This window comes from Sminthopsis crassicaudata, chromosome 4 (genome assembly GCF_048593235.1).
Source record: "Sminthopsis crassicaudata isolate SCR6 chromosome 4, ASM4859323v1, whole genome shotgun sequence".
NCBI lineage: Eukaryota > Metazoa > Chordata > Mammalia > Dasyuromorphia > Dasyuridae > Sminthopsis > Sminthopsis crassicaudata.
This window is the reverse complement of record NC_133620.1, coordinates 279214124-279240397: the sequence shown is the minus strand read 5'-3', so window position 1 is coordinate 279240397 and position 26274 is coordinate 279214124. Positions and strand designations below refer to the sequence as shown.

Sequence of the window (26274 nt, the reverse complement as noted above, 5' to 3'; positions counted from 1 at the left end):
GAATGGGAACACGCGCGGGACGAATCAGCGCTTGCGCGCCAAGCTCGGGGTGTGTGTGGGGGGTGTATTTTCAAGGATCTCTGGCGGACATTAGGAGAGAGTGTCGGAAAGGGTCAGTGAACGCTTGCGCAGTAGCACCTCCAAGGTGGAACTTGGGTTGAAAGGGTGGGTCAACATGGCCTGGAAGAGCCTGCACATTCTTCCGGAGGCGGGGGGGCGGGGCCCTGACTGGGTCTTGGGGACGCGTGCGCCGTACGCACTCAGCGCGGGGCGGGGAGAGTCCGCAGGTGGGGAGGGGAGTGGGGGCGGGGATAGGGGCGTGGCTTACAGGCGCCTGCGCCGAGGCGGTTGGAGGGGGGGCCTGGGGCTCCTTTGTTCGCGTTCGCCATTTTGCCAGGCAGCGGCAGTGGCGGCGGCAGCGGCGGCTGGAGCCTCTGATTGGGTTTCGGGGTCCGGTACTGGAGCCAATCAGCGCGGGCAGCGAACCGGGGGAGCGAGGCACGGTGAGTGTGAGGAGCCAATATCCAGCGGCCCAGAGCCGGCCCCAGCGCCCCGATTGGCGGGTCTCGCTGACCACTCAGGAGAGGCCCAGGCGCCCGCCGAGCCCGGGGAGCGGGGCGGGTGGCGGCGGCGGCGGCGGCAGCAGCGGAGGCTGCGAGGCAGGCCTGCCTGGAACCGGGCCCTGGCGTGGTGTGGCTATACCGGGGACCTGCTGCCACTCCCGGCCGAGGCCTGCAGGGGGCCGCCCCGCCCGTGCGGGAATGGCCGGGGCCTCTCCGGGCTCGGCGGCTTGACCCAGGGGTCTCGACCCCCCAAGATGGGGTCCGGATCTCCCGCTCGGTCACGGCTCTTAAGCGCTACCTCCAATTTCCCCGGGCCCGGGAGCCACCTCCTTGGGCCCACAGGCTCCAGGGCATTCGGGGAGTGGGTCCTCAGTTAATTCTTCACTAAACCCTTGCTGACCTTACTGACCATCCAGCGCTCCTTTCTTCCTCTCTTCTGTGTGCCCGTCTGAATATGCCCTTTGTACGTGTGTTTGTGTGTACACACACTTACACTCGTTCGTACCCCTCTCTCCACCCTACTCAATCACCTGGACCCTAAAACCCCGCCTGCTTCGTTTCCCCCCACCCCTCCCCCATCCTCTATGAATGAGGTGCGCCTAGTTCGCGGGCCATTCCCCGTTTCCCAACCCAGGACGGGCAGCTTGGCAAACCCAATACAAAAGCCCCCTGCCATGGTCTTCCCGCCCCCCATCTCCTCCCTCTGTGTTTCTCTACTGTCTGACTTCCCTTGTCTGCCTGGTTCTTAAATCCAGGAGGCCCGTGGCTTCCCCTCCACTTCTCCCACTCCCCTGGCCTGACCATGCCCCTCCTTCCAGCCAACATTCCCTGTGTCTCCTGTCCCGTTACCGTTACCACCCCCTTTTGGCTCGTCATTTCCTCCCTCTCTCGTTGCTGGGGCAGAACAGCAGCCCCCTCCAGACTGGGTGCCAAAGCAAGCTGCCTCCTTTTCCCAGGCTGTTTGTCCATTTGGTTCCTGGGAGCTCTTGATACCGATTTGGAAGATTGACTGCACAAGCCCTCTTTCTTCAGTCTTCAATACTTTGTTGTACCCAGAAAACAGAGAGTTAATTCTCCCCTACCACCATCTTCTTTCTTACCTGACTTAAGTCAGCCAAGACTTTAGGCTCCTTCTCTTGATTTATTTTTTTCCTATTATATAGAGTGCATAATTAAGTTGTTTATAAAATGATTTGCATCTTAAGTTTTTTAAAAAATTTTCTATATTCATGTTAGGATCAAGGCTTACTTTAAAAATGAGAGGTCTACTCAACTTTAAATCCTATGATTCTGGCTGCAGTAAAGTTTTAGGAGTGGTGACTTCTCTATAGAGTTGTACAGTACTTGGGGTTCTGATGTAGGAAAAAAGTCCCTAACAAGATTAAGTCAAATTGACTAGTACTTCAAATTAATTATGTACCTAGCAGATGCCAAGCTTTGTAATAGGAATTCAAAGGTAGACAAAAATACTGCCCTCAAGGAACTTAAAATCTTGTGAGGACATCATGCAAATAAACAAGACCGATAAAGGGTAAGTTGGAGTTAACCTTGAGTTAACACTGGTGTTAACAAGGACTGCAAAAAGCATTTTGCAGAAATTGAAGTTTTAGCTGAAGCTTGACAATCCTGGAGGCAGAGATGAGAAAGGTGTGAATTCCAGGTATGGAAACAGCCAGATAAAAGGGAGTATTGGGTAATAGATTGTCCTATTAGAGAAATTGCATGGATGATGGTGCCACTAGATAGAGAATACAAGAGAGTAAAGTGAAAACTAGAAAGAGTGTGAAGAGCCAGACAAGATTTTAAAAATTTGAAACTGAAGGTAACAGTTTCCACTGGGATTTATTAAATGAAGCGAGTGGTAACATAGTCAGACCTGTGCTTTAGAAAAATCTGAGAGATTTCTGCTTATAACGGGTTAATTTCTTTTGAACATAAAGGGGAATTTTTATCCCTAGTCTATTCCTTTTTGTTTACTGTTAAATTATAAATCCTCAAGGAATTTTCCCCTGTTTTTGCTTCTTAGAATTAAATTATCTTTGATAAGATAAAAGTAATAACAAACTCATAATTACATTAACATAGAGAATTCCATGGCATGGATAATTTAAAAATATTTGCCTTTTTAATGTGTTTTGCATGTTTATTTGAAGAAGTATCTCATGTTTTTAATTTCACAAAATTGAAAGCTACACTCTGAAAATCCAATATGGCAAGAGGTTTTTTTTTGTTTTGTTTTGTTTTGTTTTGAGCTTTTTGTTCTCTTCTGGAGAGAGTGCACATATATTTATATGAGTGTGCATTGAAATTTGGGGGGAGTTAAATTTTTGCCCTGAAAATGTATATTGTGTTTACTGGAGAATCTCTTTATTTGGGATATTGCAATTTCCCTGGGACACTTTAGGAAAATAGATTTTTACATAAACTTTATTTTTTCATGTGAAGGTAAGACTTGGGTTTTATTTTAATCATTGGGGATGGGAAGGAGATAGCCAAAAAGGCATACTAAGCTTCCTCAAAGTTGACAACTCTCATAAGGGAAGAAGGATATTTTTGAAGCAAAACTATTAAATACAATTGTGCTTTGGCCAATTGAAGGCAAGAATAATAGAATTGAATTTGCTTTACTGATTAGCCAGATCACATACTCTTCAAAGGCAATCTGGAAAAATAAATAGACCAATTCTGGACTTGGAGTGGTAGCTTTGGATATAAATTTCCTGAGATTGCTGACTGTGTAATCCTGAGCATCAATTTCTTCACCGGTAAAATGGAAACAAAAGTACCTACTTCTGAGGGTTATTAAGATCCAATGAATTCCCTCCTCCTCTCATACACTTTACCTCTCTACCTATTTGCCTCCTTTCTCTCATCTACCCCATCTCTCCTTCTCTTCTTGTTTTGAGCTGCAATTGTTTTATATATGCCCATTCAATGGAAGGGACAAGAGAGATCAGCTTTCTACCTTGGGAGGGAAATGCTGTCCAAGGCTGCCTTCTAACAGTTTCTTTTGTATTACAGTTTATTCTTTAACATTAACCAACATATATTGATTCTCAGTAGTAGAAATTAAAATTTCTATAAGTGTGAAATCATGGATCCGGGAAAATACAGAGTAATTTGAGAGTTTAAAAGAGGTCAAAGATACATTCAGTATTTAAATGTATTTCTTTCCATTCATTGGGATCACATGCAAACTCCAAATTCCTCTAGATTCTAATTAAGTAGTCCCTTCTTAAAATTGGCTATTTAGATAATGCTGAATTTGATCTCAGGCCTTGAATGATTTACCCACTTGATTAAAATAGTGCATATATACTGTAACACTTTGAAGACAGGCCTTACAAATGTGCTGCATGCCTTGAAATTATTTTAGAAGTATAGGTTTATTGTAATCATAATCTATGCTAATTTAACCTTATAATTTCAGTGCTAAATGATACTGATTAGTCATACATTATTATAGAGATCTATATATCTATTGATTATAATTTCTGGTAATTTCTTTCTTAATCTTTCTAATAGGAGTACACTCTTAAACCGTTTCCCAGGATATCCAGCAGGAAGTTGTCATATATACAGAATTGCAACCTAAATGAGACATGGAGCAATATACAGCAAACAGCAATAGTTCTACAGAACAGATTGTCGTGCAGGCTGGACAAATTCAGCAACAGGTATGAAAATCATTCAACTTTGAGTGTCAAAATAACAGAACTGGTTATAACATTAAATGACTGCTGTAATGCCATTGAAAATTTATCATATTCTGAGTTTGGCGAGATACAAAGGTCTAGACATTTTCCTGGTAGTATTTCCTTATATTTGGACTCAGTTTCTCAAAGTGAATTCAGGTTTCTTTGCAACTGCATTCTATCCACAACCCACTGGAATAGTTTCTTTGTGTTACCTGAACAATCTGCCTTTCATATTTAACCTAGTCCTCTTGACAAATTATTAAAGTTCAAACTATTGGGCTACTTTCATATTGAACTTTGGAATTTTTGAGTTTGTCTTCATATGAATATATTGAATTGATTCTGTTCTGTTTCTTTTCCTGATACATTCCATCTGGTATGGACACTTTGGCTTTCTATAGTAGATGAACACAAAATTCTTAGATTCAAGTAGATCTGCTGACAAGATGATTTTGGAAAGTTAATTCTTAGTTCAGCATTAGGATTATGTTTAGAAGCTGTATTTGCAACTATAGATGCATTGGAAAAGGATTAGAGCTGCTGGTTTTTTAATGTAATGCCAAATCTAAGTAGGGTATTGTTGTGAAATGCATGCAGATGACATTTTCTGATGTTTCCTACTTAGGTTTACTTTATTTTAGGATAAGTCTCAACAATTTGGGTGGGGAGGCAAGGAGAACCGATTCGTTGTACCTTAGTCTGACTTTAAATAGAATTGCTGGTTAACCAGTTATAAATAAAAAGTAAATTAACTTGTTGTGTTTGGCGTTGTTGTCAAATTCTAACATATGGTACTTAGAAAATGGATGTTTCCAAAAGTTGTCACAGAAAGTTGTTCCTGATTAGTGGCCACAGGATGAAGTCAGTTTGAATCATGATTTTATTTCACTAAGATCACCCCTTCCAAATAAATGGTTTCCACAAAAGTTTCACCATTTATTTAGATAGCAATGCTAGTTGATTAAAAAAAATTAGGGAGGGGAAATCAGGAATAACCCTTAAGTAGACACAGCTATGTGGAAGCCATTAGATTAATTTACTAATTGCCTCTAATGTAGTTGAGTTAAACAGAAATACTTTTAGCTTTAAGTTATAAAAGTTGTGAATTTATAAAGATGCTTAGTTTTTAAAAATTTGCCTCCATTGCATCATAGATTTTTGTTAGGTCTTTGAGAGGATATATTTATATTCTTTTCAGTCCAAAACAGTGTCTTGCATATGGTAGACACTCATGACTTGAATTAGTTGTATTCAAAGGATGAAATCCATGAAATGTACATTTTCCTTTCAAAATGTAGCTGCAATTCCATTAAAAAATAAATTTACTGTATAAATGCAGTTGAATAACAAATGAATGCTGTAATACAAAGAAGCCCTGAAGTGCTTCTATCAGCAAATGGACTGAAATTGCTTGTTTCTGAAGACTATCTTGCCATTTGGTTTTAAACATGATGAAAAATACCTTGACCATAGCACATTAAAGAGGCAAATCTCAATAAATGGACAGATGCTTATATCATGACATCATTGTTCCAGTTGGTAGCAACTTGGGTCTGTTCTTTTAGTCTGAAAGTCCAGAAAAAAAGGGGGCTTTTTAGTAAACAATCTCTGTTCTCCTGGAGGTAAGGTGATCTCTTATCTTGAGCTATGCATTTCCTTGTCAAGTTTCAAGCTATTCCTGTTCCTGTTCCCAGCAGCAGGGTGGTGTCACTGCTGTCCAGTTGCAGACAGAGGCCCAGGTGGCATCCGCCTCAGGCCAGCAAGTCCAGACACTCCAGGTAGTGGTGATTTCTCTAATTGTATCTATGTGAGCACTGCATGAATTTCCCCCTCTGTCTGATGCTGGGGTTTTTTTGTTTTTGTTTTGTTTTGTTTTTTTATCAGGGTTTGAAATGAGAATGGTAAAAGTGAATGGCATGTGGTTTTCTTCTTTATTTGATGCTGCCAGTTTTCATTTGAGACCCATAAAAATTCCTGCTGAGTTTCTTAATATTTCCTAAAAGGTGTACAATAACTGTTGTCACCCATTTCTGAAACCACACATATCTATTTTTGGAATTAGTAGAAAGTGAATGATTGAATAAGTAACTAGCAGCAATTCTCAGCAGTAGGAGTTTTAAATTAACTTAGAAATTTAATTAGAAGTTTGATCTTTACTCATGTACTGAATGTTAATAATTTGAGATAAAAGGAAACAAGAAAAAATTGAACTAACAAGGCTTGCATTAGCCATTATTTTTTATTAACAAATTTAGTGGTTAGGAAATAGCAAGTTTAATATATCATATTATTTTGAATAAACTGGTAAAGTAGTGGGGCAGACAATACCAATATATTCTCATAGAAGGAAGTATATTATTCGGTGTCCAAAATAGGCAATAGGAAAGCTAAGTTGATTATTACTGACATATGTAAGCAGAATAAAGCACTTTACCAATAGGAAACTTCAGAAACTTAGCATACTGTTTATTCCCTAGAGCAGATCTTTATCTGTTAAAAGCTTTTTTCTATGCTTAGAAACTACAAGAGTACCCCATAAGTAGATATTGCAGAAATACAAATAAAACTCGTGAAATTTATGTGTATCTTTCTCCTCTTCCTGACAAGAGATGAGTTACTTTACTGTTGTGTTTAGAGAGATTCTCCTTCCTTTTTAGAGACGAAGCCCATTATTTCCCTTTGTGAATTTTAGTGGAAGGATATATGTTAGGGCAGTTTAAGTCGATTAACCAACCAATATTCCCCATAGTGTACAAGATAAATTGATAAAGAAGAACCTTGGCTTTTGCTCAGAAAATTGGAAATCTTAATTATATATCTTGAATCTAAGGTCTTGAAATTGGTTACTGATAGATTTAAAACTTTGTGATTGGATAGTGAGTGTAATAGTACATGAAGCTGCAGATTTTATCTCCTTAACTAATTGATCAATTAGGGCAGAAGATAAGTTATTTCAAACCCTGATTTGTGTGACCCATTTCATTTGTTCCATATATGTTAGACATTTTTCAAAGCATTTGTTAGTGTACAGAGCTCAAATCTTTACTGCTTAGTGCTATGCACTGCATGGCTCCTCACTGGACTGTTTTTCCTTTTCGTTCTAGTTTTTCAGAAAAGAATAGTTGTGGGATAATGAATTATGTATTTCGAATATTACATCTTGGAAGAAGTTGATTTTGTATATTTCATCTTAACAGTATCTGTCACAAAGTTCAGCAGCTTATCCATCTTTTCTGTTTGCTTCATCTAAGTTTTATTTTAATATATAAATACAGACAGTTCTTGCTTTCAGTAAATGGAATGTACCACAGACCTCTGTGAAAAACGATTTTTTTCGTAATGTGAATTTGTCTGTAGATGTGAAGGAGGGAGGCATGTATGAACCTGATTCAAGGACTAGAGCCAGAACAGGGAAAAGAGTGCAGGAGTATGAACATGTAGGAGTTGGACATGGGTACAAAGACCATACCCAAGCAAAGACAAAAGACCAACAGATTGCAGAGGATAGAGCAAAGGACTGTCTTGCCAAAGTTTCAAGCCAAACCCCCAACAATCTCTCCAAGCATTCTTTCTTCTGCTTTTACTTGGCTCGGGTTAGGTGTTTTGGGAAGTGTGGGGGGTAGAAGGGATTTGATGGGGGACCTCAGTGCTGGAGCAGTGAGAAAGCACAGTACTGTACATTAAAGGCATGCTTTTGGAATTCATATTTCTTTTGGAATTTATAAAGTTGAATTATACCAGTTTACCCAAAGCCAGAACTGTCTGTAAGTGTTGTGAATTGTCATTAACTGCTTGTGGAATGGGAACATAATATAACATGCTTAACTGTTGCCCGGAGCTCGTGTTGTGCTTGTACTTTTTAACTTACCACATTGAAGACTGGGGTTCATTTTGAATGCATAAGTGGTAATCAGGAGAAGGATTAAAAGGTGACAGATATCAAGACAAATGGTGTGCCATACTTAAAAGCTTATCTTAAGTACTTTCAGGTTTTTTGTTTTTTTTTTTTTTTTTAAAGAAATGGGAGCTCTTGATGGAAATAAGTAGCAGCCCTTTTTCTCAAAGGATCTCATTATTTTAGAGAATTGTAAATTGCTCTTTTAAGTATTCATGAAATAAATATTCTGAAAACCTATCCATATATGAACTGTCTCAAAAGGAATCTACTTTGAAGTAAGAAGGAAGGGAAAATAGGTATATGAGAATTTGACAGTAAAATTCATAGATGATAAATATGGAATTCCTTCAACAGACTAACAAAGCCTGTGTGAGAATTGAGCTGTCCCGTCTGGTGGTAGGAGGGATCATCCTCTGGAGGTTTTTAATAAACAACTTTTCTGCCTTCTACTGATTGATCTCTAAGTAATTATTTTGGGTAAGGGTCTTCTACATCCCTCACACCTGAAATTTAAAATTTCTTCATAATGTTCTTTTATTTTCACCTGTCTATATAATGGAGAAAATAATTCCTAATTTTGTAGTCTATTAAAGTATAAATTGACCTATTATTATATTTCTGGTCATTTATTAATTTTTTAGAATTAGGAAATAATTTTAGTGTCGTAGACTATAAAGAGCTAACATCCTAAAATCATGATGTAACAAGAAAACAGAAGATTCAAACTACCCTTATGGCCCTGGATCATTCTTACTTCACTGAAGTGTTTTGTGCTATGGCTTCCAGAAGGAGTTCTAGGGAAAGAACATTTCATTTTAAGAATCATGATACATAGTACTTGCAGCTTTCAGGCTTATAGTAGCTTTCTCTTAGAACCTTGAAAAAATAGGAATTCCATTCATATCATCTGCCTCTATATAATTTCCACATTTCTCATTCTACAGAAATTAAAATCAATATAGTTGTTATAAGGAGTATTTATGAGGGTTAAACATCTTATAATGGTTGGAACAGGACACAGTATATCAATGTAAGATCAATCTATAAATTAAAATAGTAAGCATTAAATGGTGAAAATTACTCAGAATTCTCAAGGTGAGTTTGGAAGAGTGAATCAGAGTTGAAAGACAATGGATAGAGGAACTTGACTTCCATGGCTCCCAATCTGGTTCTTTGTATTTTTTTCCTACTCTCCCTCTCTATATTACCTAGAGTCTTCACTGTCCCTGTGAGAAATACCATGCCTGGAAATTGGTCTACTGGCAAGCCAACCAAGTTTTCTTATCAGCTACTAAGGACTTATTCCATGCATGTTGATAAAAATCTTGAGTTATTTGTTTTTTTTTTTTGTTTTGTTTTGTTTTTTTTTTTTTTTAAGTTAATCTGTTGAAACTTCAAAGGATTGTACTTGTGTTCCATTTTAACTTTAAACTGCCTTGGTATTTAGTTACAAATTATTTTATGATGAAAATCACTCATGCTCATTTTTCTTCACCACAATTTCCAGCAAATTTTTGTCCCAAGTAACAAAAAAGTTAGTAGGTAATCCCACTGACTGGCTTATAGTTAATTTTTTCTCTGGGTAGCTTTATTTCATTGTTTTTTTTTTTTTGTTTGTTTGTTTGTTTGTTTTGGTTTTTTTCTGTTGATCTCTAGGTCCAGGGTCAACCTTTGATGGTACAAGTGAGTGGAGGTCAACTAATAACATCGGCTGGCCAGCCCATTATGGTCCAAGCTGTTCCTGGCGGCCAGGGTCAGACTATCATGCAAGTACCTGTTTCTGGGACACAAGGATTACAGCAGGTGAGTATAATTATATGAGCAATTCATTAGAATGTGAATTGATGTTATAATTTTTCTTAATTACAGTATTTTTTATATGTCTTGTCTCAATACCTAGCACAATGCACTTGATCAGTGTTTAATGAGTGTTTAACTTGTTCTTCAGATGAATTGAATACACATTGCTATAAATAATTTGTGGATTTAGTTTGCCAAACTTTTATCAAATACATACCACGTATGAAGTCCTGAGATAAAAAGATGAACCGGTTCCTTTCAGGAAGTTCACATTTTATTGGGAGAGTGCCATATGTACACACACAAAAAGTTAAATCCAAGAAAGAGACAAAAGTAATAATTAATTGGAGAGGGTAAGTGGTTGGCAATGGACAAAAAAGAAGACAAGGTTTTTGAGAAGTTGAGATGAAGTTAGAATCCATTCCAGCCATGAATAATGAATTGAATGAATACATAAAAAAAGAATTTGTATTAAATTAGGAGAATGGTTTGTGTTCCATTTCTGCTAGAACATAAGAATTTATGTAAAGAACTAACAAGGCTAGAAAGACAGGTGGGGGCCCTACTTTTGAGGGTCTTTTAAGTAAAGGGCTAAGAAATCTATATATTAGAGGATTTGTGTAATTACTGAAGATTTCTAAGTAGAGGAGTGACATAGTCATACTTATACCTTAGGAAGATGGTTTGAGCAGCTGTGTAAACAATGGATTAAAGAGATAAAATCCAGGGAGATCCATTAAGAGTTTGTTAGAATAATTTGGGTTGGAGATGATACAGGACTGGTGGTTCTGTGTATGGAGTAGAGTACTGATGTGAGTAGGGCTTCCATGAGCCAGTGTAAAGTAACATATGCTATGTGTGAAGTAATAGTGATATTTTAAGACGCTCAGCTATTCTCAGTAATACAATGAAAAAACTGATGGCTTCTGAATGCAGAGCGAAGCATGCTCCCCCCCCCCCTTTATTTCTCTTTTCATTGTTAGTGTTGTTTAGTCTTTGTTTTCCATTTTAACTTGTGTTCCATTGACAATTTACCCAAAGCCAGAATTGTCTGTAAGTGTTGTGAATTGTCATTAACTGCCTATGGAATGGGAACATAATATGACATGCTGCTTAACTGTTGCCGCTAGCTTGTCTTATGTTTTATGGAAATGTTTTGCGTTATTACAGATACATAGCCTCTGTAGAATTACTTGCCTTCCCCATGGGAGGAAGGAGGGACGAAGAAGAGAGGGAATCTGGAACTCTTAAGATTTTTGAAAAATGCTGTTAAAAATTGTTCTTTGCATGTTACAAGGGGGAAATAATATACTAAATAATTTTTTAAAAATAATGATCTATGACAGTTCCAAAGAACTAAGAATGAAAACTGTCTACCTTGAGAGAGAATTGATGAACCTGAGTGCAAATTTGAAGTGCATATTATTTTCACTTTATTTTTCTTGTCTTTTTCTTTTTTTTGGCAACCAATATAAAAGTATGCTTTGCATGACTTCACATGTAGAATTGGCATCATATTGCTTATATTCTCAGTGTGAGGAAGAGGGAATAAGAATAATTTGAAATTCAAAAGTTTTTAAATACATGTTATTGGTTATAATTTTTCCCTTTTTTTTTTTTTTTTTTTTTTTTTTTTTTTTTTTTTGTTTAAGAACGATAAATTTCTGTTGTAAGAGACCTTGGAATGGCCATTTATTTCTTCTCTTTTCCACCAAAAGGGGATTATAGTTAGTATCTTGGGAAAATGACTTTCCACATTCTCAGTGATCTAGAAGAGATTTTATAGCTTACTTCAGGAATTTGTTCTAGTGGGATTTTTTTTTTTAGCCACTGTAGTTGGTGGTTCTAAAGTATGTGTTCCTTCCAGTTCTATGATTCTAGGAAATCCATCCTACTTCAGGAACTATCCCCTCTTGAATTAAACTAAAATAACTGATTACAAGTCACTCTTGATTCAGAATGGTGCAGAGGACAAAGGTAATTCTGTTCCTTCCTTTCTTACCATATGCCACTTGTGAAGTATAAATTGAGAGAGAATAAAATTAGAATATCAAACGAGGGCAATTTCAACATAAGACAGTTTTCTTTGTTTTTTTGTCTTTAACTTTTATAGATCCAATTGGTACAGCCAGGACAGATTCAGATTCAAGGGGGTCAGGCTGTTCAGGTACAGGGTCAGCAAGGCCAAACCCAGCAAATCATCATTCAGCAGCCCCAGACTGCCGTCACTGCTGGCCAGACCCAGGTAATTACTCTTTCCTAAAATACAATAAAATGGTTAATTTGAAAGTATTAAGGTGCTATGCCAAAACATTTCATATTGACTTGGGAAGTTGTCTTCAAAAGCTTTTAAATGATAAAAGAATTTGAATAACATCTAAACCACATCTTTATGTTTTAGGGGGAGAGGGGTGAAATAAACTTAATGAATCTGAAGGCTTGAAATACATATCTAATAGAAGGAATGAGTTCTCCATCTTCTGTTTCTGTTTTGGCTACATTTAGCCTATTTTGTGATAGTTCAGTTCTTCCCTTCTTTTAAGGACCCTCTTTCTCTTAAAGTTGCTTTTTAAATTAAACATCTCTTTTAATTAAAATGCTTCTGAAAAGTAGGTGGTCCTATGTGACATCCGGTCTTTTATTTTGAGGGTCCTTTTGGGAGGATATATGTTGCCTATTGGTGATATTTATTGTTGGCTCCTTGCAGACTCAACAGCAGATAGCTGTCCAGGGGCAGCAGGTGGCACAGACTGCAGAAGGACAGACCATTGTTTATCAGCCAGTCAATGCAGATGGCACTATCCTTCAACAAGGTATGAGACAGTATGTGTGCTCATTGTTTATCTCTTTCCTGTGTTTTCTTGTGTGGCTGACTCACTAGCTTCCAAGAAATAGTACTTTTCATATCTTCTTCTTAGTCTCAGACTTGGGTAGTTGCTGTAGTTTTATTATGCCAAAATGCAACAGCACTTTTCCAAAGAATTTTCTATTAGCACTAGCTACCCAAAATAAAAATCGACTTTCATCTGTGGATAAGTCCTATAAATAATTGATTTTTGTCCAGCATGTAAAGGTTTGTAAATATGTATACATATACACATGCATGCACATATGTATACATGCATGTATATTTATACACATATAAAATTTAATTGATCCTGAGATCTTTCGTTAAAAAGGGTGTGTGATATGACTATGGCCAGATACAACAATTTTTTACATATTTCTTTATGAACCATGTTGGGAAAGAAAAATCAAAACAAAAGGGAAAAAGCATGACAGACCCAAAAAAAACATGGGGGGGAAGTGAACATTCCATGTATGGATTTATTATATTCAGTCTCCATAGTTCTCTCTGGATGCAGAAAGCACTTTCCATCCAAAGTTTATTGGGATTATCTTGGATCATTAAACTGCTGAGAAGAACGAAGTCTGTCATAATAGATCATCCCACAGTCTTGGTGTTTCTGTGTACAATATTTTCCTGGTTCTTAATTGTTTCACTCAGTGTCAGTTCATGTAAATGTTTCCAGGCCTTTTAAAAATCAGCCTATTCATAATTTTTTGTTGAACAATAATATTCCATTACTTTCTTATACCAAAAGTTATTCAGCCATTCTCCAATTAATGGACATCTATTCATTTTCCAATTCTTTTCTACCACAAAAAGAGCTGCTACAAACCAAATGTTTTATTTTCTTAAAGTTACAGTCCCTGTTTCTGGCATGATTACCATCCCAGCAGCCAGTTTGGCAGGAGCCCAGATTGTCCAGACAGGAGCCAATACCAATACAACTAGCAGTGGACAGGGGACTGTTACTGTGACTCTACCAGTTGCTGGGAATGTGGTTAATTCAGGAGGAATGGTTATGGTGAGTAATTGATCCTGTTGCTTCCTCTTTTCTATAGGTCTTGGTACTTATCCTCTCTATAAAATGAGGGTATTAAATCATATCATCCCTAAGGTGCTGTCTGGGTTTATAATTTTGTGACTTATTACAGCGGATAGAGCACTGGCTCTGGACTTAGAGGACCTAGATTTGTCCCCTATATTTGATACCACCTATATGAACTTGGGCCTCAGTTTTCTCACCTATAAAATGAGGGAGTTGGGTAAAGTACTTTCTGAGATCCTTTCCAGCTCAGTGACTTTAAAAAGATGATGCTGTGATACAATACAATTTTCTTTTCCTTTGGTGATTCCATAAAATCTCAATTTATACTTTCTAGAGCATATTTTAATCCCACAAAGATTTTGGGTTTTGTCGTCCTCTATACATAAATATGTTAAGTCATAACCAAGTAAAGACTTGAATTTTGAAGTTTCTCTGTTTGCAGTAGAAAGAATATACAGAATTTTTCTGAAGGAAAAAGATCCTCAGGGATCAAAGAGATTTTGAGGGCAGTTTTTTTATTGGGATTGTTACTTAGCAAGCCTGAGAAAAGAATGATCAAATGATTTATAGACCGGCTCCCATAGACCACAGTTGGCTCTCCAGGACACTAAAAACTCAGTAGGGCAAAGCTGTCTATCTGGTTAGTTTGCTTCCTCAAAAATGGCAAGCAAGCACAAGATAATCATTCTTGTTATTTGATGCTATAGCTTTGAACCAACATTGTGTCAAGTGGTGTGAATAAATATTGAGTAAAATGAGATTGGTACATTCTTTCAAAATGTGTTCATGTATACCTGGTTGCTGCTACTGCTGGTATTAGTATTTATAATAGTAGCCATTAGATGGCAGCAGGCATTCATAACAAATGAAGCAAGCAGTGGACATGATTTGTTTTGAGAAATTTTAAACCCATCTTTGTGTTTCTTGCCACAGGGGAAAAAAAAAAGGGTAAGCAGGGATCCAGCAACTCTGCTTTGTCAGGTCCTTTATCCTCTTAATTAATAAGTTCTGGGTTCTTCCTTATTCAGATGGTACCAGGGGCTGGTTCTGTGCCTGCTATCCAAAGGATCCCCTTGCCTGGAGCAGAAATGCTTGAAGAAGAGCCCCTCTATGTGAATGCTAAGCAATACCACCGGATTCTTAAGAGGAGACAAGCTCGGGCCAAATTAGAAGCAGAAGGGAAAATCCCCAAGGAAAGGAGGGTATGTGTATATGTGGAGAATATATATATATGTGTACATTAGGGTCTTTTGGTTTATAATTTAGTCATGAGGCTATATCTCTCTTTATCCTTTGACTTTTCTGGAAATTTATGTATAGTACTTTTCTTTGTTTTCATTGCTAGTAATCAACCCAATTTGGTATGAGTATCATCTTCCCTGTTTATGTGGATTATAAGAAAGGAGGCAAGAAGGTTATATTGGATATTAATAGATTTTTAACATTTAGGATCATAGAATTAGAACCAGAATTAGAATTTTTAATTGAACAAATTTTAGTTGTTTACTGTATTCAGCTGCTTGTCAGATTTTCTTCCCAATCATTCTTTGCTCTTCACACTGAATTAAAGTTATTTGTCTTTTTTGTTGCTGAACAATAATGCCTTTCACAGTTTAGGGTAATTAAAAAACTGCTTATTGAATTGAAATCATATGCTCAACCTATTTTGAGGAGGAAAATTATATTTAAGTAATTGAAGTCTCTTGTAAGTTAATAGCTAAACAGAAAGATATTTGTCAATTGTCATTACAGAAATATTTACATGAGTCTAGGCATCGGCACGCCATGGCAAGGAAGCGTGGAGAAGGTGGTCGTTTTTTCTCTCCAAAGGAAAAGGATAGCCCTCACATGCAGGTAATGATAATAGTTATAAGAACAACTAAAATAAACCTAGCATTTTAGGAAATAATAGCACACTTTTCATACATTATTTCATTTGATCCTTAAAATAACTATATGAGATAATCAGTACATGTAATCAAAAAGGCATTTACTAAGTACATGCTATATGCCAGGCACTGTGCTAGTTACTTAAGGGGGGGATGAAGGGGGGGGGGGAAGCCTCTCTCTGCCCTCAGGTAGCTTACAACTTTATTGGAGAAGAAAACATGGTGAATCAATAATCAACAAACAAAATTTATTAGATTTATTATGTGTCCCTGGCAGTGCCCAGGGAATATCCCCCCCAAAGGGGCAGAAGTAGTTCCTTCTCTTAAAGAACCCCCATTTTAATTAGGGAGATGTGTGAACAATTATGTATATCCAAGGTTTATACAGGGTTAATTAGAAATAAGCTAAGAGGAAGGGAACGAAGTATAAATGGATATGGAACAAGAAAAGTTTCTTGCAGAATGTGAAGTTTTAGATCAGACCTACATGTATATTTTTGCAAAGTTAAGGCAAAGTAATTTTTTGAAGGAAGGCACTAAATATCTTGGAAGAATTGGTAAAGGTTTCTTATAGAAGAAGGCATTTGAGCTGAATCTTGAAGGAAACTTAGTAATAAGAGAGTTGGAGATAAGAAGGGAATATGTTCCAGTTCAGTACAACTGATGCAGAGGCAGAGAACTGGAAGTTTGACGGGGAGAAATTCTAAGAAGACTAGTTTAGCTTAACTCTATAGCGTGTGAAATGGAATCATGTATAATATGACTTGAAAAGATAGGCTGCTAAATAGAGGAGTCTATATTTGATCCTGGAGGTGAGGGGAAGCCCCCAGAATTTATTAGGGAATGATCTGGTAAACCTGCACTCTGTGAAAAATGGATTGGAGAAGGGAAGAGATCAATTAGAAAGCTATTGCAGTAGTTCAGGGCAGAAGTGACAGGAACTTGAATTAAGTTTGTGGCTGTGAGTAGAGAAAAGATTGTGAAAGATGTTAAGTAGAAGTGGAAATAAGATTTGGAAACAATATATAGGCTGAAAGAGGGAAGAGTCAAAGATGACACTGAGCTTATAAAACTTGGATTACTGGAAAGATGGTGGTACCCTCAGAAAGAGGAAAATTCAAAAGAAAGGAAGCAATAACAAATTTTGTTTCAGACATTGAAGTTGAAGTTGCTTTGGGATGCCTAGTTTGAAATATCTAATGAAAGGTGTCAAACACAGCTTGTGGGCTACATTCAGCTCACAACACTCCATAATACAACTCAAACCAGATTAAAATTCAATCGGGAGATACTCAACAAAATAAATGCAATATAGTATACATTTTAAATAATGAAACATATTTTAAAGTTAAGTCACTATGCAGGCTGCAGAGATCCTTATGTACAGAATAATGGTCTCCATTTCTATTTGAGTTTGATAGGTGATTTACAATTCTGGAACTCAGTCTAGGACTGGATCTGAGAGTCATTCGCATGGGAGTTGAAGAGGTCATCAAGGAAGAAGAGGAAAGGCCCCAAGGCCAGAGCAATGCAGGATCCTAAAGTTAGCTGTGGAATATACATGATGATAAGAAGGATTGGCAAGGTTAGAGGATAACCGAGGGAGAGCAAGTATCCCAGCAATTCAGAGAGAAGTCTGTCTCTAGCATTGTCAGATGCTGCAGAAAGATCACAAAAGATTAGAATTGAGAGAAATCCATTGGACTTAGCAGATAATGAACACTTCTGATGATTTATTATCATCTCTATTTTTCAGGGTAGGAAATTGAAGTACAGAGGCTAAGTGACTTGCCCATAGATAGTACATATCAAGGCAGGATTTGAACACCGATATCTCCATTTTTTTGTGACATTGCCCTGACTTCTCTTGTTATTTTTTGGAGTAAGGTAAGCTAAAAAGGGCAGTTAGAAGGCATTGTAGATAGAGTGATGGGCCTAAAGTCAAGAAGTCTGATCTTCCTGAGTTCAGATCTGACCTCAGACACTTCCTTAGCTGTGTAGAGAAAGTCACTTCACCCTATTTGCCTCAGTTTCCTCATCTGTGAAATGAATTGGAGAAGGAAATGACAAACCACTTCAGTATGCTTGCCAAGAAACAAATTTCTTGGGAATCCAAATGGGATCATGAAGAGTCAGGCATGACTAAAAAAAATGACTGAACAAAAAAGGTACTATGCATACAGCATTGGGCCTGTATTGAAAAAACATGAGTTCAAATCCTGTGTCATTATTTAAATAACTCTGGACAAGTCACTTAACCTGTTGCCTCAGTTTTCCTCATCTGTAAAAGAGGATGAGAGCATCTACTTCCTAGGGTTATGATCAACTGAATGTTGAACATTAATAATAACAAGAACAGATAACATTTATGTAGTAGTTACTACAAACCAGGCATTGTACTAAATGTTTTACAATTACTATATCTTTTGATTATTACAGCATTATAAAGTGTTTTAACATAGTGCCTGGCACATAGTAATCTTTATGTAAATGCACACTGCTGTTATTATTAAATCTTTATCTCCAGAACTGATATCTTAACCTACATGTCAGACACACATTCCCAGTTGTCTATAGAATGTTAATTGGTTGCTTCCAATGAAGTGTATCCCGAATTAAAAATTACTTTACCTTCCAATTCATTTCTTAAATTAGCCAGTTTTTATCTATTATAACCTTTATCGCTTTTCCCCAAGCAGGAAATTGGTGTCATCTGTCTTCATCCCTTATATACTACCTGTGACTAAATTCTTTTGGTTTGCTTATCACAATGTTAGTAGGGTTCATCCTGCCCTCTTTAAATATTATCCCAGTATTGGGCCTACATGACTCCTAATTGTTTTATACCTCTAATCCATCCTTTACAGCACCACTGTCGGATTACATTTTTCTAAAGCATGATTTTGATCACATCCTTACTTGACTCAACAGTCTACATAGGTAGCTGATGACATCAGGTCCAGACCCTTTTGCCAAGTTAAAGGCCTTCCTTCTGGATTTCACCCTTTCGATACATTCTTATTGGCTATCTTTTTGAACATTAATTCTCTGTTCCATTATTTAGCAAAGCATTTTTTAAATGCCCTTTATGTGCCAGGAACTATACTTGATACTGGGAATAGAAGAATAAAAAAATTAATACCTGCTCTTGAGGAGATATATTTCAGTCAAGTTTCACACTAAACTGTCTCTGCACTAGTTATGAATAATTACTATACCATTCTGTACCATGCTTCTTACTATTTGATTATATATTGCTATCTTTATCATTTTTTTTAATGAGTTTTAATATTCAGGACTGTTTCCCAAGGTTATCATCATTATCAAATAAAATATAAAGTGCTTTGTAACTGTTAAAACACTTTACAGCTATTATTTTTCTGAATTGGGCAGGTTCTATTTATCAATTTGCCAATGTCTGTTAACTTCCAATTTAGAAGGCAGTGTGAAGGTTATAAAGTAGCCCAGCTTTTATATAACTCCTCAACAAAGATAACTCAAAAGGGTCCAGAATGAGCAGTGACCAGTAACTCTAGGAAGCTGCTCTAGCAAGGCTGTTAGTTACAAAAGCAGCATGTGGGACTAATGGGGAATGGAAGCCACTCTGAACTCCTGTAAAAAACTGGAAGCCTCTAGGTACTCTTGAGTGGGGATCCATGATGGCTGAATTTGTCTGAAGCCTGATCATCCTGGATTTGTCCTGTCAAAATAAGATGGAGTACTATATACCTCATAGCACCTGGAGACCCAGAAAGAGATATAGATCATCAACCAGATGAACATGCAAGTGACCTAGCATAATTTTGAATATAATATCAAAATTAGAATGTGCAGTAAAAAGGCTATTTTGAGTAAGGGTTCAGACTTTACCTAGTGATCTTGATACAGTGGGACTAGTTAGCAAGCTGTACGTTTCTGGGGATAGTACTGTCCCAGGCAAGGCCTCTGTTACCCTTCTATAACTGCCATCTTATTAGCCTTTGCCTTTCCTAAGGATCCTATAAACTACATCTTCCCTGTCCATGCATAAGGGGTTGATCTCTGCTGAAATATACCAGAACCAATGAATATCACAGCAGGTTATTGTTCTTAGATTCTTTCCCCCTGCTTTGCCTACTAGTATGGCCAGAACCAGAGATTTGGGTTCCTGGAAGGGTCTGAAGCCCAGAGAAGGAATAGGACAAGGTATTGAGATTCTGCCAAATATTTTCTTAAAAGAAAAAATATACATCAGTCCTCTTTTCTCCCAGTTGTGATCCAACCCTGACTCAATCCACCTGGTGGCTTGAAGGAAATGAGACACACTCAAATTGTCTTGACACTTAGCTAACTTAATAGCATGGAGAGGATTTTCAGTAAGAAGCCTGATACAGTTGAGTGAAGCTCTTCCAACATTAGCCAGTATCTTTTGTGCATGTTCCCTCCTGCCACTTCAAACAAGAGGTCATACTGATTCATCCTACTCACCAAAACCAAAATAAAATATATAGGTTAACATTTAACACAAAAGTTTTACCCAGCAGTGGCATGTAATTTGTCTCCAAATTTGCCATAATGATATTCTTGATCAGAAATGTGTCAAACCTGAGGAGTTCTCCAAATTCCTTAAGTTGCTGCCTTTTTGTACAAAAGTGAAAAGAAAATTATTTTAATAGTTGAAACCTTAATCTTCTAGACCAATTAAGTCTTGAAGATACTTTCATTCTCTTAAAGGAAAACAATCTATCTGCCAGGGACCCTATGGATGTTCCTTCCACAAGCTACACAAAGCAGGGACTGATTTTTTTTTTCTCTTGTAATTCCTACTAGGGACATAGTTGGCACATATAATTAGTACCTCTATAAGAAAATGGAATATGTTAGTCCTCAGCTCTTCCTTTTAAAAAGACAGTTTACAAGCAATGCTATCCATTCTTTATACTTATTGCAAACTATTAGATAAACTTTTTGTATACTGTATTTTGTTCTTGGTAAAATTGTATTTTTCTCTGAAAACTAGTTGTGAAAATCAGAAGTATTTAACTTTGGGAGAGAAAGATGATGGTTTTTATTGTTTCTTTGTCCACAGGATCCAAATCAAGCAGACGAAGAAGCAATGGCACAAATGATTCGAGTATCCTAACCAAGAGCAGAGAGAGCGAGCTGATCCAGGTTCCTCTCCACCATGTCCCATTTTTCCAGGAAATTGAGCAGATCTTCCAGTGGGACACTCATGATCACATTCTGCCCTTTTCTACAAAACAGAAACCACTTAATTTTTAATAAGTGGTTTGGTATTATAATTGCAGTGATCTCTGGCGAATTGAAATTCCAAGGACTCTGTCCCACCCCTCTCAGTCAGGACTTCAAACTATTAATGACATTAGTATTTCATATATTTGGATGGTACAAGAGACAAAAAGCCAACAAGACAGTACTACAGCGGCACTTAATTTGGCTGGTGAAGCAGGGCCATCCCAGGGGAGAGATACATGTTCAATCGTTAGCAAGATGACAGTCCGGGAAACCACAGCCCAATTCTTCCCACTTGGAGTTTGGTTAGTCTCATCCATCTATGAAGTTTGAGATTTTATGTGTGACCAACAGAATGAACATGTTGCATGCAGAGATGACTTTCAGGCAGAGGAAATTTCCATCCTGTGATGTATAAAGAACATATTGTTCCCTAAGAATGAGGTTTAATCAACCTGTGATTATAACAAGAACCTGAATCTACCTGTTTGGTTTAATGCCAAGAGGGAAAAAATGCACCTCTGGAGTAAAAGAAGCAAAGACTCACTAACATTTTAAAATGCTGCTCGGCTCAGCTTAGGTGGTCTTCCTACGTTCCCAATGAAAATGTAACTGATTATATGTAGAGATCACCTGGATCAAAAGTTTTACTATTTTTTTCCCCCATAAGATCGTAGGGATGGCCAGTCCTCCTAGAAATTGCCATCCTTGGAGCAGAAAACAAAACAATTTACATTCTTTTTGTGTTAAAGTGCTGAGAATATTTGCAGTCAGTAAAATGTCAAGAGAGCAAAATTGTAGGTTGCTGATCACAGAGTTTCTATAAAACTGTCCTCCTTTGACAGCACTTCAGGAATAGAAGGGAGAATGCAATGATTTGTTATTTTGGATAATATGTGTGTGTGCGCTTGTGTATGTATGTGTGTTTTGTAACTTGACTCAATTGAGACCTGGGGTAGATCATTAAGAATTGAAGAGTAAGGAACAGATTCATACTAAAACCTAATCTAACAAGGGAGTGGAAATTCCCTTAACTGGCTTTAGTCTGAGATTTATTTTGTTAGTACTTGGCTATTTCCAAAATCCATGTGCCATGATTATTCCACATTACTTATTGGAGCCAGTAATGAAATTGTTCCTCTAGCAGTTTTTGTTTTTTAAATCCCCTGGCAGCTGGTGTGTGGCTGTCTATTTCTGTTTGCTTTCCCCATTTAAGATGGAATCCTTATACTTTGATTCAGGAGTCTTGTACAGATAGGCTTTCACATTGTACTCTTACTGTGGACCAAACTGGAAATAGATTCTGGAAGCCTCTAAATATCAAGAATGGGGCAGGATTCCCAGATCTAAGTGCCCATCATAAAGCAAATTTCCATCTCTTGGACCTTGTGCTTCAGAGAATTTAGGTGATGTTTTAGAAGAATGGCTGTCTTATTGAACACAAGTGGTTGAAAATATTCAGCATTTCAACTGAAAAAAGCTGGAGCTAAGTATAAATAAGGGAGGGGGAGGGGAATGCTTTCTCATTTTTGTCTTCCCTGTAAAAATTTTGCAGGGAAAAATTAAGCCTTTTAAAAGGAAATGAATCAAAAAATAAGGACTATTATGGGGACAGTGGCAGAAATGTGAAAAGGTATATTTCCTTCATCCCAGTACTGACATAGGTTCTGAATCCATGTATCCAAGTGTTGCTTTCAGATGCTCCCTTGGGAATTGAATTTTTATTTTATAGTTTCAGAGGCTTGTCTTACTTGCTAAGAACAAAGTTTGTATGATGATGATAAAACAGAAGGGGTTTAGAGTCCTAGTTTATCTTTAGGATCCAGTATTAAAAGAGGAAGCCCCTCAAACCTGATCTCTAAAGCTCAAGCTCATTAAGAAATTTTTAAACTGTATTTATTTATGTTTGTAAACTTGTACATAGTAACAACCCTGCAAATGTTCTGTTACTCAGTTTTACATCTTTTAGGTTCTTTAGGATTTTTTGTTGTTTGGGGTTTGGGGGAGGGTGAAATACATCCGTTTTAGTTTGATTTTTGCATTTAGAATGTCAGGTCCCTTTTTTTTGTTATCTTGAAACACCATGACTTTGCAAGGAAAGTTTGGGGTTTGGGAAATTATTTTTATTTGCTCCTCGGAAATCTTTTTCTTATATGTAGGTGCGACTGTTCTAATGACCTTACAATTGAAAAAGTGGGTGACTGGATGAATGAATAATTGGCATAATGTGTAGTGTTACATTTCATTTGAGTACTTTTTTTTTTGCAGGATAATTGTGTGTATGTATATATAAATATATATATTTTTAAGTGCATTGTTACGTATAACATGTCCATGTCTATACCGCTGGACCAGGGGAACGTTTTCTGGGTTGTGGGTACCTGTTAATAATGTCTGGGCTTTCATTTGTGACCTTAAGCTATATGAAGGTTTTTTCCCCCAGGGGAGAGGGGAATACAGGTGATCATTGGTGACATTGGAATTCAGAGTAATTTCCCATTGTTATTTTTTAAAAGAAATTTATAAAAATATTAAAATAAAAGTTTGTGTTTTAGGGAAGCACTTTTATTCCCTCGACTCCTATTAAATCTAGCTTGTTTATATATGCCCTTTAATCTACATCATTGTATTGTTAAAGTTGTCTGAGATGGCAGTTATTAATTTTGTAAGATGTAAGAATTTCCTTGGACTCTTCATGGAAGTAGTCAGTTTGCTTTTCTAAGAGATAATATAGAAGTTAGATCAAGTTCGAGTATTATCCTTAAAGATACTAAGGGCCAGCTAGTGGATAGTGTACTGTTCAATTTGGTCCTCATACACTAGTTGTGTGACCTTGGGTAACTTGGGTAATTTCTGCCTCAGTTTCCTCAACTAAAGTTGGAATAACAATAGTCCCTATGTCCCAAGTTTTTTCTCATAATCAAATGAGATATTTGTAAAATGCAGCACAGTTCCTGGCATAGAGTTGGTGTTGAATAATTGTTACCTTCTTTCCTAAGTAGAATGGTGTAGTTGATAAAATGGTGGATTTGGAATCAGAGGACCTAGATTCAAAAACCGCTTACTACTTGTGTAATATTTGACAAGCACAACTATCATAATCTGAGCCTGTTTCCATAATTCTGAAATAAGTTTGGACAAGATGATCTGAATGTGCTTTGTATTTTTAGATTTAAGAACCTGTGAGATCATCTTGAGTTCAAATTTGGCCTCATATTTACTAGTTGTGTGACTCTAAGCAAGTTATTTAATCCTGTTTGCCAGTTTCCTAATCTGCAAAATGAACTGCTCTAGAATTCTTTGCAAAGAAAACTTCAAATGAGGTTATGAAAAGCAACTGAAAGACAACATATGAGATCTGGCTATTGAGTGGTTAAATAGTTACTGAATAGGAAAGGAAAAGGACAAATGGACCGTTTCACCACCTATGGAAGATCATTTTTCATTGCTAAGAGATTCCTTTAGCTTAGCCATGTCACTGGTCACACAACCACCACAATGTTTCTCTAGGGCAGGAGTTATCCTACCACACTTATGTTCTGCAGCTTCCTTAGAAAAGAGGCAAATTATCTGGGGGAGGGGGTGGGAAGGAGGAGGGGAAAAGTTGAACAGGTTTTGCAAGGATCAATGCTGAAACATTACCCATGCATATATCTTGTAAATAAAAAACTATAATTTAAAAAAAAGTCAAATTACCCAATCTAGGAAGTGGCATCAAAGTCTAACAAGATCTGAAGATGGAGTCTGGCTCTGCTGCAGCCACAGAAGCCCACAGTGATTATGGGCTTTTTAGGATTATTAATAACGGAGAATCTTTGGGGGTTCCTAGAAGCCAGAAGTCTTGTGAAATCTCCAAAGCTAAGAAGGTTCAAGTAGTTATGGCCCCAGGAGCATTCTGGTATATCCAAGGAGGCTGCCCCAGTTCAGCCAGGTGTGTATGAGCTTTCAAGCTAGACCTTGGAGAAAGATAACAGGGACAGAGTTGAGAGAGCCTGGCACGTAGCACTGGTCAAAAAAGTATAACATTGACTTCTGATTCCCCAAGATGAAGATATGATAGCTAAGTAGTGGCACTGCTGGCAGAAGCATATAGTACTAAGGTTGGAAAACCTATCCCCTCTATGGACCTAGGAGGATCCACTGTCTGCTGCCATGTGTGTCATGTTGGTCCTGGTTTCATTCAGAATAGGTGCCATCTGCATCTAACCTTGCTGCATCAGGGCCCACTAGTTGTGTCTTGGACCTTATAGTCTAGCACAACTATCATGAATTTCTGGGAGTCCATTGCCCAGATGGTGATCTAAAAGAGTGTGGCTCAAGAGTTGGAACACCAGAAGAGCTATGATCGAAAGCAGCTGCTGGCAGTTCAGAACTTGACAGCAGGAGTAGAATGGGTTACTTGCTGAGCATTAGCTGCCCCACTATAATATAATCTGGATGTCTTCCTGCCATGGACCATGGCACTCAACCTGACCTCTATCCTTGGCTGCCGGCCACCACCTGGTAATTGCAGCATAAGAGCAGGTTGTCCCAGAAGACTGCTGATCTTTATCTGACTGACTTCTCTTTGTTGCTGAACTTCCGGGGGGCTTCTACATTCCAGATGAGGCCTGGGCCCTTGTCTGCCTATTCTGCTTTAACACAAATGGCTTATATAATGCCTTTATCAGCTGCCTGAATCAGCTGTGTCATCTATCTTGTGTTCATCTCTCCTGACTTTGTGGTCTTTCAGGCCCTGGCTGGTTGACAGCATATAGTTGAAAAGTGCTCCGTACCTTCTAGATTCTGGGGGCTGCTAGATAGACACTCCAGTGTATTACTTGCCCTATGGCAAATGCCCTTTGACATGTTTGACAACTCTTAAGAATCTAACTGTTCATTGTTTAGAGATGGAGGATCCATGTACTAATGAGTAAATGCTGGAGTTTTTACCACTATCATCACCTTCATGAATTTCTGCATTCTCCATCCTAGTCTCTTCAGCTCATCTACTGTGTGGCTGGGGAGATCGTTTGCTTGGCTGATGCCAAAGCCTGATTCAGTCCACTACACAAAATCAAACGCCATCCATGCTGTGACCAAGATCCTACAAAGGAGGACTTGTTGTATCTGTTACTCCTCAAAGTACTCAGCCATCCTCCAAGCAGTCCAACAGGAGAACTCAATAGGCCTTACAATTTTTGAGAATGGCCTTTGAGATCCTTTCCAAAAATCCTTAGCATGCGGACTTGGGTAGCTATATTGAATGATCATTTTCTTTCCTGATTTTCTTGGTGAGGGGGGATGGAGATGTGTGTG

At 37.8% G+C, this 26274-nt stretch overlaps 1 protein-coding gene across 7 annotated transcripts; it reads left to right on the top strand.

Moving 5' to 3' along the window:
* The first annotated feature begins 1 nt into the window (after position 1).
* NFYA (nuclear transcription factor Y subunit alpha) lies at positions 2–23535 on the top strand. Of its 7 annotated transcripts, none has more exons than XM_074310994.1 (10): positions 2–112; positions 4089–4240; positions 5956–6042; positions 9816–9962; positions 12073–12204; positions 12667–12772; positions 13665–13831; positions 14884–15057; positions 15608–15709; positions 20813–23535. In XM_074310994.1, the coding sequence occupies exons 2-10, from the start codon at positions 4166–4168 to the stop codon at positions 20864–20866; spliced, it is 1044 nt and encodes a 347-aa protein (XP_074167095.1). In that variant the 5' UTR covers positions 2–112; positions 4089–4165; the 3' UTR covers positions 20867–23535. The 7 variants fall into 7 exon arrangements, with proteins under 7 accessions (XP_074167095.1, XP_074167099.1, XP_074167097.1 ...); XM_074310998.1 differs by lacking the exon at positions 2–112 and adding an exon at positions 384–503 and having other exon boundaries at positions 5959–6039; XM_074310996.1 differs by lacking the exon at positions 2–112 and adding an exon at positions 384–503 and having other exon boundaries at positions 5959–6042.
* The last annotated feature ends 2739 nt before the right edge of the window (positions 23536–26274 follow it).